Below are 13,775 nucleotides of genomic sequence, written 5' to 3' on the forward strand. Positions count from 1 at the left end.
GTATGTATGAGTCAGAGCTGGCTAATACAAAGCAGTAGGGCTCCTGCTTGTGCAAGGAGACAGTGAACCATCCTCTGCTTTAGCTCTGGAGAAAACAACTGTGTGTGCAATGGACTGTTATGTGTGCAAAAAAAAAAAAAAAAGAACAAGATTTTACCCCATACGTTTAAAACTGACTTGTACTTCGTAGTATGATTGTGAGTACAAAAGTCTGAATTTAAATGCCAAATAAACATGCTGTGTTGTTGGTTGGAAATGTGTTTTTGTGAATTAAATATGTATGTTTTTCAGCAGTGAACAGAAGTAGTGTTTGGGAAGACATCAGGGCCCTCTCTTCAGGGGAAACATGGCCACCTAGATGCCCGTACACAGTTCTTCTATTGCCATTGCCACTCATGTTAGCATACATTTGTGATGCATCATTTTTAATTTGAACTTGTTCTTGTTACGCATTTAGAAATTAAAGTGTGAATTCACTATTTTTGTGCGGTTTCTTTTCAGTCATGGTTACTTCACAGCACTCAATAATGCAAAGTGTTGCTTTAAGAGAAGATCTTAATCCTGGTTTGATTTGTGTTCTAGGTAGAAAAATCTCCAGTTTTGGTTGTCTTCTCATCCATTAATTGTAAAACCCAGTCCATTTGGTACTGCAGAGTCCCAACCTCTGTTTAGTTCAACAGACATTCACAGGAGCCATACAGAAACAATCTTGAAGTGAATGAAGCTTATGCTGGCAACATGCTTGGTGGATTGTGACCGAGAGTGCTTTTAAAAAGCCTGGGATGCCCCAAAAACCACAAACCACCTTTTTTGATGCATCCACTGCTACATTAATTTCCCCACAAATTTGTAAAAGAATGCCAAAGTTTAATCCCTTTCATCTGTTCTTTCTTTTAGTTGTGGGTGCTGTTCTTAATTTTAATCAAGTTAATTAGTTTAATCGCCCTGTAAAATCTTCTTTGTTTTGGCCACCTCCTCAGCATTCCACAAGGCTGGCAGACAGACTGAAGCTGTAAAAGTGTTGGAACAATTAACTCAGAACGCTGTGGTAGAAAGCCGATTCAATGATGCAGGGTATTATTATTGGATGCTGTCCATGCAATGTTTAGATATCGCTCAAGGTAAGGAAATAAGTTTACATGTTATCTATCCAGGCAAGAAAGCAGAACAAGCAACAACCTCTGAGGGATTGACTGACAACTTTGTGAAAAATGTGCTTTTGAAGACCTTGCAACATGGTTCTGCATAAAGCCTGTATTTGTGTTGTATGGCTTACGATGTTACCTTTCCATGGATGGTTAGAACAGTTGACAAACACAAACCTCATTCTTAACTCAGGCTCAAACAATAGCTTCACATTTTCTGTCCACAATCTGGAGGGGCTTGTTGTTGGTAAAGGGGGCAGACTTTGTATACTTTTGGTATAATGACTAACATGGAGTGGCCCTGTCTTCCCATTCATTTCTGAGCAGACATTGTTTTGACACCATTCCTTCTTTTATGGGCATCCTGGTTTTCTGGAGATGTTTCTACAGGAATCTCACGTAATGCTTTTGTCTTGCCTCTTCCTGTTTCTTTCTTTCCGTTGTTCCAACACCCAAGACGCAGAAGGTGGGAATAGGTAGCCTTTGTTTTCCTTCTTTTCTCTTCCTTCATTATTTAAGGAAGGCTCACTGTCTCAAGCTGAGAACCTCTGTTACACCTCTTTCATCAACATGCAGTTGAACTATTAGTTAGAGGGCTAAAGTCAGAGCTACTAATTTCTGAATGGTCAAAAGCATTCAGAAAATAGGGAAGAAAAATTGACATTCATTAGTTAGCCTGACACATGGTGGCCAAAATCCAGGAAGAAGTTGCAACTAAAGTAGGCCCACTACATCAGTGAGGATGTGGTGAGTCAGCTCCATTGAGTAATTTCTACTGATTCCATGAGCCTACTCTTGTTGTGACTTCCTGCTGGATTTCAGCCTGTGTTTATTTTGCTTGAGTATGCTGAAGATTGCAGGCTTTGAGTACAAAGTAATCTATAGTCCTTTCCCCATCATTCATTTAACAATCTTGTGAAGTATATTGATAACATTTCAGAGTAAGGGGAACTTAGAACAGGAAAGACCCGTTTGTCCAGCACACTTAGTTCCTCTGCAGCTGATATAAGATTAGAAACAAGGCCAAAATCTTTCATTCTTACCACTGTAAGACACTGGCTTGTCCCATAACGTACTAAGAAAAAAAGTGTATCCAAGATCTTTTATTATGGGACACAGCTGAAGCCTGCTTTTCTGAAAATACTGTCTGAAGTCTCCTTTGCACTGGGCTAAGGTTGTAGTCACTGTCATATCCTTGCTGGGGAATGAGCCTCACTGAGCTCCATATGACTGGCTTCTAGGTACATGTGCATAGCAGTGGACTGGAACAGTGCAAACTATTCCAGGGTACTTGTAGACATGGAAAATGTTATGCTCTTTGCCTGTAAATTAGTTCAGTAGATTGAGTTCCCAGAAATAGGGAACAAAATAGGCTCCACTGTTAACCATAGCCTCTGGCTGTGTTAAAACTATGCACCAGCTGCTATTTGTCTTCTTCATTTCTCTGCTTTTAAAGTACAAAACTGCATATGAAGAAGCTCATCAGCTTACACATGCTAGATTTTGAGTCATGGTTGTTCAGGAGTGCTAATCTTTCAGAAGTGCTAATGCAGTAACCAGGATGGTCTGGGCTCTTTCATGAGTACGTATCTCACTGTTGGTTGGCAACCGAACAGAAGTTTTATACTGATACTGCCTTTCTCTTCCCCAGACAATGAGCAGCAGAAGACTGAAATGTTACAGAAATTTCACCACTTCCAGCACTTGGCAGAACTTTATCATGCCTATCACTTTATCCACAAATGCACTGTAAGACATTCGCATGGAACTTCACAGTTAGCTCACTCTTTATTTGTAAGCTGGTCAGGTAACAGATGACTAATGTAATACAATTCTTAGGCTTGTGTGTTTTAGGTATTTCAGGGAGAGATATGTTCAGGTTTGTCCCCTGAATTGCTTATCTTTCTGGCTTCTTTGTTTAGAATGAAGATTAGATCTAATCAGTTCTGACTCTTTCAGGGTTGCGGTTTCCTGAATAAAGAACAGTATCAGACAAGATAGTAATCAGCTGTAATGTAACATCTGTGCATTTCCTGTTAACCTAACCTTTTTTTCCCAAACACTTCAGGAAGAACCCTTCAATCACTATTTGCCTGAAACACTCTTCAACGTATCTAGATTTTTACTTCATAGCCTTGCCAAGGAAGCTCCTTTGGGAATCTCTAAAGTGTATCCTTTCAAAGGCAAAAGAGAAATTCAAGAGTTTTCTGATGAGCCATGTAAGATGATCCATTGGTGTGAGCTGAATAATGAAATGCTGGAATAATATATGCTGAGGTAGATTACATAGCCCTACTAGTGCAAGGGGCACAAGAGTCTGAAGAAGTACATGTAAGTATGTTCTGCTGAATGGGTTTACAAGGCTTCTTTGATAAGGAGCTCTGACTAGATGATTGAACATTTGATTAGTGCCTTTTTGGGCGGTCATCTTGAATGCTCAAAGATCTGATGAACATTCAGGGGGGGATGTTGAGGGATGGACGTGTGTGCATTTCTATGTGTCAGAAGGTGGTTCTGGGATACTCCTGTTCATCACCCTGCCTGTTGGCCTGGAGAATCCCTCAGAGTTCTGTTTTGCCTCCTATGCTATTTAACATCTACATGAAACTGCTGGGAGACATCCGGAGTTTGGGGGTTCAGTGTCACCTATATGCATATAACACCCAACTCTGTCTCTCCTTCCTGTCTAAGTCTGACAAAGCTGTTTTGCCTCTAGATCAGTGTCTGTCAGCATTAGCTAGGAGTGCCTTTGCACAGTTAAAACTAGTATGCCAGCTGCTCTGATTCCTGGAGAGGTCTAATTTGGCCATGATGAAACATGCTTTAGTTACATACTGGCTGGATTACTGTAACATGCTCTTCCTAGGGCTACCTCTGGAAAATGTTTGCAAACATTAGTGGGTCCAAAATACAGCAGCCAGATTGCTGAATGGAACTGGTCACAGGGATTACATAACTTCTTGTTACAGCACCTCCACTGGCTGCCGATTTGTTTCAAAGTGCTGGTTCTAACTTGCAAAGCCCTAAATGACTTGGTTCCAAGCTAACTAAAGGACTGCGTCTCCCTTTATGATCCTGCCCAGGTATTAAATTAATCAGGAGAGGCTTTTCTCTCGGTTTCACCCACCTTCACAGGTGCATTTGATAGGAACACAGGAGAAGGCCTTCTCTGTTGTTACTCCCAGACTTTGGAACTCCCTCCCACAGGAGACCAGTCTGGCAACATCTATGCTGTTCTTCTGCAAGCAAGTGAAGACCTTTCTCTTCAGGCAAGCTTTCCCTGAGGCTGCCTGAGTAGGGTTTTTAAATAGATTGTTGTACCTTGTGACTTTGAATGTGTTTTTAGTGTTCCTTCTGTTTACTGCTTTTAATGCTCTATTTGTTTGATCCTTTTTAGTATGCATATACTTACTGTTTTTAGCTTTAAATACTGTCCTTTTACTGATGTAAGCTGCCTTGGTTCCTTTTTAAGGAGAAAAATGTGACAGCAAACAAACAAACACACCACAGCTTGAGTTCTAATGTCTTTCAAGCTATAATGCCTGACTAGATAGTAGGACTCTAACCGTAGTGGAGATATGGGAATGCACACAAGTCCAATGCTCAACTATAAAACTGGAAGAGGGCTTATGTAGTTACTGTGGCTCTATACTGTTTAATATATCATGAAATTGTTCTTGAACAGCACAGAAGACTTCCATATTTCATGCAGACATATAGAAATGCTTGCCTTCATTCAACTTGAGCTAATTTTAACAGTTGATCTCACAAAATGGGCTCTGGTCCACAAAAGTTTAGGCCACAATACATTGTATAGTCTTTAAGGAACTACAAAATCTTAAGGTGCCACAAGATGCTTCATTTTCCCTTTGCTAGATTAACATGGTTATATCTCTCAAATTCTTCACTCTGATGATTTTGAGTGTTATTCTTGCCACGTAGGAAATTCCTACCCTGCCAAATAACTCAGTTCAAAATAGGCAAATGACATGGCTCTAACTAGACTTTTCCAGCCACTTCTCCATAGACAAATGAGAGGAACGGCCTACATTCTGTCAGCAGTTTGGAGAAGGGTCACAGCTGAGGGTACAGTTCCTGCTTTTCAGAGTCTCTGGTTCAATCCTCGGCATCTCCAAATAAGACTTGTTGTTTAGTCGTTAAGTCGTGTCCGACTCTTCATGACCCCATGGACGAGAGCATGCCAGGCCCTCCTGTCTTCCACTGCCTCCCGGAGTTGGGTCAGAGTCATGTTGCTAGCTTCGATGACACTGTCCAACCATCTCATCCCCTGTCGTCCCCTTCTCCTCTTCCCTTCACACTTTCCCAACATCGGGGTCTTTTCCAGGGAGTCCTCTCTTCTCATGAGATGGCCAAAGTATTAGAGCCTCAGCTTCAGGATCTCTCCTTCCAGTGAGCACTCGGGGTTGATTTTCTTCAGAATGGGTAGGTTTTTTCTCCTTGCAGTCCAGGGGACTCTCAAGAGTGTCCTCCAACACCACAATTCAAAAGCATCCATTCTTTGGAGGTCAGCCTTCTTTATGGCCCAGCTCTCACTGGGTAAGCTCTCACCAGATAAGACTAGGAAAGTCTTAATGTCTGAGACTTTGGGGAGCCACTGCCAATCAGCATAGACAGTATTTAGCTAGACGGGCTGATTGTCTGACTCAGTATAAAGCAGCTGTCTGTATTTTTGCCTCCTGTAGCCTGGCTTCAACAAGGAAGCCTCATTAGCTTCTTCTCAGAATTGTGCTCTTAGTTGGCTTGGCCCTGGCCTTCACAGATGACATTTATGTCCCATTTTAAATGCAGAATGGCTTGCCTCAGGCTTAGCTTAACTGCAAAGCTTTCATTGGGACATTTGAGGTATTTAATTTAGAATAAATAGGCATCATTATTAAAAAAAATACATATCATTTTCTTTTCAAATATACCACAGTGCTTTACAATGTGCACTTACAAGTGCCACCCTTGCATACTATCTGGGAGGTAGTAATAAAATAACAAGAGAACAAACTGTTAAATATATTGCTTCTGCTGTAGAATGAGAACAAAAAAAAGTAGTGGCAGTTAACAAATAATTGAAAGTGAAGTGACAGATACCGATAAAGGTAGCATTGTGATGTCAAAACCTTGTGTATTCATGAGGTTCTGTGGATTAGATAAACGTCTTTGTCTGCAAGGGCCACTGGTACATGTTCACCACTGTGGTGAAGAGGATGGTCAAGATTACTGATCACTTAGTTCCTTATGAATCAAGAGAGGTACCTAAAATGGCTGTGATAATTTGCTTTGTGACTTTAGGTGGAAGATTTGGGATCCAGTTAACAAAACTGATTGAAAGTGTGGAAATTTGAACTTACTGAATTTATTTGAATAGAAGTTGTCTAAAGTGTAGAGATGGGCCATTGGTGGCTGGTTAGCCCTCTGTTGATTCAGAGGAAGCACACTTATTTCACCTTATCACATAAGTGTGATTGTGTCTGCAAAGCAGGCTGCAATGAGGCTTTTTTTAAATTTAGTAGTTTTGCATGTAACATTTTATGTTACAAGATGAAGTCCCTGAAGACTGAGGTAGGAGGCATTTAATGAAAGTCATCTAGACATTCTTTCTTCACTGTAGGGCACATCACATTGATGGTATGAAGTATCCCTCCCTCACTCTTGCTCATGTGTTCTCTTCCTCTCTCCAAATGCTATGTTTCATATTTTGTTTATTTAAACATTTGTATGTAAACGGACTTTTCCAAGCAGAGGCCTCTTCCAAGCTCTGGCTTTGGTTGCGCTTCAGCACAGACTCCCTTTCACTGAAAGCAATGATGTGGTTTTTCCTGTTTGCCATATGTATGTTTTGTTCCTTAATTTGATTACAGCAATACATTATTTGCCCTGGCAAAGCAGAGCAAGGCTCTGGGCGCCTATAAATTGGCTCGTCATGCCTATGACAAGTTGCAGGGGCTGCAGATCCCAGCTAGATTTCAGAAATCAATTGAGCTGGGGAGCCTGACCATCCGATCCAAGCCTTTCCATGACAGTGAAGTAAGTTCCTGTTTCTGTTCTTCCCACCTTTTAAATATTTGATAAGACATCAGCAGTCTCTTGGGTGGTTATGCAGAATTTGAGAAGCAACAATAGCAACTGCAGGGTTTTTGTAGAAATTTATTGCTTCCCATATAATTTTCCTGTTCAAATGAAAATTGGCATCTTGTGTTTTTAAATGGCTGTCTTTCAAGAAACTGCTGTACCCTCTGATCTCTTATGTGTGACTCTGCCTGTTTTCACCATTCTGCCAAGCTTCAATTCACCAGTCTAAGGCTTTCTGTTCCCTTGTTCTCTTAAAGGCATTTCCCAGTATTTCCCTCTACCTCCGGCAATGCCCACAGCTTCCTCATCCATTGGATTCCACCTTTTCCAGCACTTTACTCTTTGCGAATCATGTTTTTAAAAGCTTTCCGTTGTTTTTTTTAAAGCGGTTCTCTGAGCTGTAGTAAAAGTTAGTAAAATTCTATCTAAAGAGGTGTATGTTCAAAATAAATTATATTGTGCTAATGGTTAACCCTAAATGAACAGCAAAAAAAAAAATGCACTGCATCTGGCCACGTGAAATAATATAAACATAGTAAGACTCCCGAGATCCATATAGCTGTCTGAAGTAATTGTGTGATTTAAAAGAACATGAAGTGAGCGAATCAAAGGTCCTATGTCTCATCAAGCCTCTGAGCTAGAAAACCTGCTTCAATAACCTTTGTTCGCATCTTTCTGGCAATGTGTTTTGTTGCACAGGGCTTGTCTAATGCTATAGCAGCTTAAAATAGAATATGGAATGACTGAAGCAGGCGTATTCAGGAAGAATATTTATAGAGGTTTAAAGGCCTTCATTGTCCTTGTTTTATGACTGGCTGGTTGCTGAAGCAATCCAATTATTTAAAGGAACATCAGAAAATAAGAATTCCTAGGCTGGCTCAGATTGTTTGGAAACCTATTGAGCCAACAGTTTTGGCTTCCAGTGTTGGCCCGAGTGCTGCTTAAAGGAAGTTCACATGCTTCCAGATATACACAGTCTTTGAGGATGGCTAGTGGGCATATTCACCCACCTCCTCCCAAATTCTTAAATGAAGCCCTTTGTCATATCTAACATCACATCACTGGAGGTTTTCAAGAAACGATTGGACAGCCATCTGTCTGGGATAGTATGAGGTCCGGGATGATACGAGGTCTCCTGCCTTGGGCAGCAGTTGGACTAGAAGACCTCCAAGGTCCCTTCCAACCCTACAGCGATTCTGTTGGGATCTGCAAGATGAGGGGAAGTAGGGGTCTTGCAGATGAACCCTCAGGGCAGGGATCTTTCTCCTTGACCAGCAAGGGGGAAAAGAAAGAGAGACAGGACACTCAAGTGTGGTTTGCAGGACGGGATCCGGATGAACAAGGACAGCCTGCCGTCAGGCCTCTGTCCAGATGGAATCTCCCTCCTTTGCCGTGCCCCCTTTTTTATTGTACTCTACTACCTTTGCACTAGTTAATCAATACAGAGGTAACTAATTTCTTGAATACACAACAGAATAACCAGAGTGCTGGTAAACAGACAGGTAATTTCCTTGAATACAAAGGCATCAGTAAACAGAGTGGTTGGTAAACAGACAGGCTGGTAAACAGACAGTTAATAGTAAACAGACACAGCTAACTTCAAATACACAGACAATGTAAACATTCCTGAGGTAGACACTTTAACTACATTACCCAGAGACAATAGACAGCAGGTTAATGATCATCCTTACTGACCTGTGCCCAAAACAATTTCTGCTATACACATTGTAAAAGCATACAATTTCCCCACACGATTCTATATCCTGTTTATTTGTTATTTTTTGTCCTAAACTTTCTGTATCTCATTTTATGCTGCTGGACGGAGAGTGAGTTTTTATTTTCTTCTTCATTCTTTTTTACTTTGGTCAGGAGTTTTTTGTCTTAAATTCTTTGGCATATTTTTTATCCTGTACCATCAGATGACCCTGATAAGCTAACCAGAAAGTAAGTTACATTTGGCCTAAGCATCTTGGATTTGGCTTATCATAAAGATGAACTCATTCACGGTGTTTCTTCACAATTGCTACTATCTTCTAGCGGTCCTCCAAATTCCAAAGTTTTGATAATATTTTTAATTTAAGAGATCATTTCTAAGAGTTACAGCCATAGGGACGCATGTACTTTTTTTCTATCTATATTATTTCATTAACTGATTCAGTATTTGAATTATGTTGAATCATATTAAAAAAAAATTAAATGAATTGGCCACAAAAATAAGTATATTACTGGAGTGACTATTACTCATATTCAGTGGTTAGAATCTAAAGAGTGCATCCAGCTGCTCCCTTGTTCACACAGAAGGTGTGTGGGATTTCTCCCTTCTGGCTGCTGTGGAACGATACCCAGTATTTCAGGAGCAGCTTTTTGGGGAAGTAGCATGGGATGCTACGGAGGAGTAAGAGTTCTCATAATGGCTATGCCACTGTACTTTGAGTCCTATGCAAGCATGACTAGCTCATTACTGTGAAAAGAAGAACCTGAGGATTACCGTATTTTTCCATGTATAAAATGACACCTTTTCCTTAAATGATTAGACGAAAAATTGAGGGTCGTTTTATACATGGAAGGCAGCTGCTTTCCCTGCCTTGTGCAAAGCCACGGGGCTTAGCAAAAAGGAAGGGAAGGCTCCCCTTGGGTAAAGCAGCCGTGAAAGGGCTGTACAATTGCAGCCCTTTCATCCTGAAGCCCTTTCATGGCTGCTTCATCCGCTTCCTAAACCCTGCGGGTAACACAGCCATGAAAGGGTGGCATGATTGCAGCCCTTTGATCCTAAAGAAGCCATGAAAGTGCTTCAGGATCAAAGGGCTGCGATCTTGCAGCCCTTTCATGGCTGCTTTACCCGAAGGGAGCCTTCTTTTCCTTTTTGCTAAGCCCCGTGGCTTCACAAAAGGCAAGGAAAAGCGGCGGTCAAAGGGAGCCCTTTGATACTTACTTTTCCCTTTTGGTAAGCTCCTAAGGAAGGGGAAAGCAGGGATCAAATTTTCTAATTTGGGGTTAGAAAAGGGGCGATCATCTTATACATTGGGTCGTCTTCTAAACGGAAAAATACGGTACTTATAAAACAAAAATGGTGACCCTTGGTAATAGTAAAAGCAAACACTGATGGGCAGTTAATGCACAGTGAGTAGAACAATGCTCTTCCTTTAGCTACTGTCTACAGATGGGCATGACTTAAATTACCTGCCATGCAGAACCTCCCTCCACCCCCTGGGCCAGATGGGCCACTCACTTTGTGTTGTGTGCCACTGGGGTCCTCCTTCTTGGGCTGCCTGTTTCTGCCACCCCTGGCAGCCAGCCACCCGGATGAGGAGGTGGCACAGGGGTTCTTCCCACACAGCCAATGAGTGATCAGCTACTGGAGGAGGCAGGGGTGGGTGGGGAGAGGATCCATTTGCCACCATAGGTAACTTCATATAAAGAGGCCCAACTTAAGACATGTCCATCTCGACTACTGACTAATTGTACATCTTGTTCCTAGAGTCGTTGTGCTGGAAGGCACATGCTAATGCAGCTCTTAAATTTGCCCAGTGGACTTTGGGAATTTTTTTTTAATTATCATTTTCTAAGGAGGGCCAAGTGATAGTCCCTGCATTTAAAATATTGCAAGGCAGAGTAATTATGTAACATCTGTGTGGTGCTGATGTCTGGGGATGAAATGAGGAGGTGCTTCCTTGGCTGGAATCAATCCAGAATCATTTCCAAAGGAAAATTCTGGACTTCCTCAAGGCATCCTTTTTCTACTTCTAAGGATGGAGCCAGGATCGCCTTCAGTTTCTGTAAGGCAATATCTGACATTGTTGAAATATTTTAAAAAGCTGAACAGCCTCCTGGAAGATCACATAGTTAAATCCTATTGCTGTCACCAGTGGGAGGAGAACCTGTAGGCCAACGTTGTTCCATGTTATGCAGTTCACATTGTTCAGGTCTGTTTATGGTGACCTTGCCTCTGTACGTTTCTTTGCAGGAGCTTGTCCCCTTGTGCTACAGATGTTCCACCCACAACCCTTTGCTGAATAACCTGGGAAATGTTTGCATTAATTGTAGACAACCCTTTATCTTTGCCGCTTCGTCTTACGGTGCGTTGGAAGATTGCAGCTCATATCAACAAAGTGTGTCTGATGGCTGCAGAATGTGAACTTCTTGCCTTTCTGAATTGTTAAAACTAGAGCTAACAGTTTAGGGCCTAACATCTTCTTTTTCTTAATTGGAGTTGATAAATATAACGCTTGGAGAAATTAATCTGCTACAATTCTCAGTTGGACTATATATTAACGACACCAATAAGTAGCTGCCACTTTCTTTTAAATTTGACTCACTTCCCCCTGCAAACTCACACTCCAGGAGCATTTGGGAAAAATTCAAAATGGGTTGGTTTTCGGTATTTATTGCATGTCTTCAGGTTGAGATAGGTAGAGAAAGTAATGTTTTATATCTCCATTAGCAGGCATTTTAATTATTTTAACATATGATAATCTGTCCTTTATCCTGTTCAGATGTCTTACACTTGGTTGAGTTTTACTTAGAGGAGGGGATCACAGATGAAGAAGCTGTTGCTCTGATTGATCTAGAAGCACCAAGACTAAACAAACGGGACAGTAAATGGCAAGAGCAGATGAACGACAGTATCCTTCCATTCCCAGGAAAGAATGTCACTAAAGCCCTTTCTCTTAAGTACATACTCCAGCCAAAGAGTCAACTATATTGAGCTTATTTTGAAATCCATCGTTGCTGATAGCATTACTGTTTGTTGTCATTTTTATAGGCTAAAGTGCTCCTTTCACTATTGGAGTCTCATTATTACTGACTGCAATAATAAAAGGGCAGAGGGAACAAAATCTATTTTTAAAACAGGAAATCAGGATGCTATGTGTAACAGTATCCAGAAGAAAAGAAAATAACAGTCTTAATGAACTTTGGGAGAAAGGAGGAAAGAGACAATGTCAAGCTTCCTTGTTCTGTAACTGCAGATATCTAATTTCTGGAATCTGCTGCTCATGACCAAGAAGAAGCAATGGTTCTGCATAAGTCCAAAAGTTGCTGAAATTACGTGTCAGTTTTGGAACTTTACATTGCTGGAGAAGAAAAGAGCAGAAACGAGTGCTTGAAAGGTCATAGAATTGTTTAGTTTTGTCTTTGTATTGTTTACTGTTATACAATGTACATCTTGGACTCTTATTTCCTCCCTAACAAATGTTCCTAGATGTGCAAACAATGAGGCTTCTGTATAAAGGAGATGAGATTGAAGGGGAGGATCCATTTACAGCAAAACTGAGTTTTGAGGTTAGAATTATTTTCTTGTTTTGCTTAAAGGTGGCTTTATCTGGTTGCTTCCTTTGCGCTACTATTGAGTTACCGAGAGATAGGCCGGAGGAGCTCCTCCCACCAAAAGTGCTCTTTGTGTCATATTTCTATTCCAGATGTAGTTTGCAGGTTTTCTGCAAAGTTCCTGCTTTGCTGGGCTAGATATAGGATTATCCGTTCTGACTTCCCCGCTCGTCTTGGTTCTTAATGCCCAGTACTGTTGGGGGCGTATCTGACCTCTGTCAGCATTACTTGACAGGGCTGGGTGATTCAACCTGAACAATTAGAAATGGGTCATCCAGTGAAAATTGCAAGAGGGCTCCTGAAAATCACTACAAGAAAGGATCATTTAAAAGTCACATGGCAATATCCAGTACTGTATGTCCCTCTCCATATAATTACTGCATTTTTAAATAAACCATTATTTTCTAAAACACTGATTAAAATGAAAGGATCTTGGATATTAAACACTTCCCTTTTTTACATTTTGAGATGCATTTACTTTTTCTTAAAGTCAAAATAGCTGCTGTGGTAAAGTGGGCAGCTATTTGGTGGCAGCTGTAGTTGCTGTTTCAATGGCTGTAGATCCTGCCAAAGCCATTGAAATATGACCTCTAGTTCATTTTGCCATGTAGTGATGCTGAGCTTTATCCCACATTCAAACCTCTTACCATTTGGAGCCAAATGATATAATTTTGAAGATTCCTAGCCTTTTTGACTTCAAGAAGATTAGCAACAAGAGTCAAAAGTGATTGAACTTTGGTTTGAAAACGGAGGGCCACAGGACGACAAAATGAATCATAGTCCAGACAAGGCCATTGCAGTGACATGTGACTAATAAAGATTTTGCAGGGGGACGGGAGATTTCATGTCAAAAATGAAGCTACAGAAAACCAGTAGTGAAATGGCATGATGTGATATAAAGACAATGGCTGTCTAAATGTATGATTCCTGCATACATTCCAAGGGACTGAAGCTTCTTTGGAATATCTGTAATTTTTCAGGGAGCTCCAAAACAATTATTGACTGGGAATACTTCCCTAAACTAAAGCACCAATAATTTTGTGGAAACTGATATTCCTGTAGGCCCATAACCATTTCAAATAATGTGTGTAATGTGCAATCTAGTCAGAAGCAACTCACAGTTATCCTAGTAGGGCTTTCAATATACATGAAATATGTAAGGAGCAGTTTTACAAGTTCCACTCCCTGAGTGAGTCTCCATGGTTGAGTGGGAATTTGAACCTA

At 40.9% G+C, this 13,775-nt stretch overlaps 1 protein-coding gene across 4 annotated transcripts in view; it reads left to right on the top strand.

Annotated features, from left to right (window-relative positions):
- Positions 1-13,775, top strand: part of IFT122 (intraflagellar transport 122) — an 84,214-nt gene that overhangs the window by 64,163 nt on the left and 6,276 nt on the right. For all 4 annotated transcript variants that reach the window (XM_072989482.2, XM_072989483.2, XM_072989484.2 and 1 more), the window contains 7 exons: positions 981-1,121; positions 2,797-2,894; positions 3,214-3,314; positions 7,016-7,181; positions 11,191-11,302; positions 11,720-11,848; positions 12,427-12,506. In XM_072989482.2, coding sequence (XP_072845583.2) covers positions 981-1,121; positions 2,797-2,894; positions 3,214-3,314; positions 7,016-7,181; positions 11,191-11,302; positions 11,720-11,848; positions 12,427-12,506 — 827 coding nt within the window. The remainder of the gene's footprint in view (positions 1-980; positions 1,122-2,796; positions 2,895-3,213; positions 3,315-7,015; positions 7,182-11,190; positions 11,303-11,719; positions 11,849-12,426; positions 12,507-13,775) is intronic.

The sequence above is a fragment of the Pogona vitticeps genome, chromosome 2, assembly GCF_051106095.1.
Source record: "Pogona vitticeps strain Pit_001003342236 chromosome 2, PviZW2.1, whole genome shotgun sequence".
Lineage (NCBI taxonomy): Eukaryota > Metazoa > Chordata > Lepidosauria > Squamata > Agamidae > Pogona > Pogona vitticeps.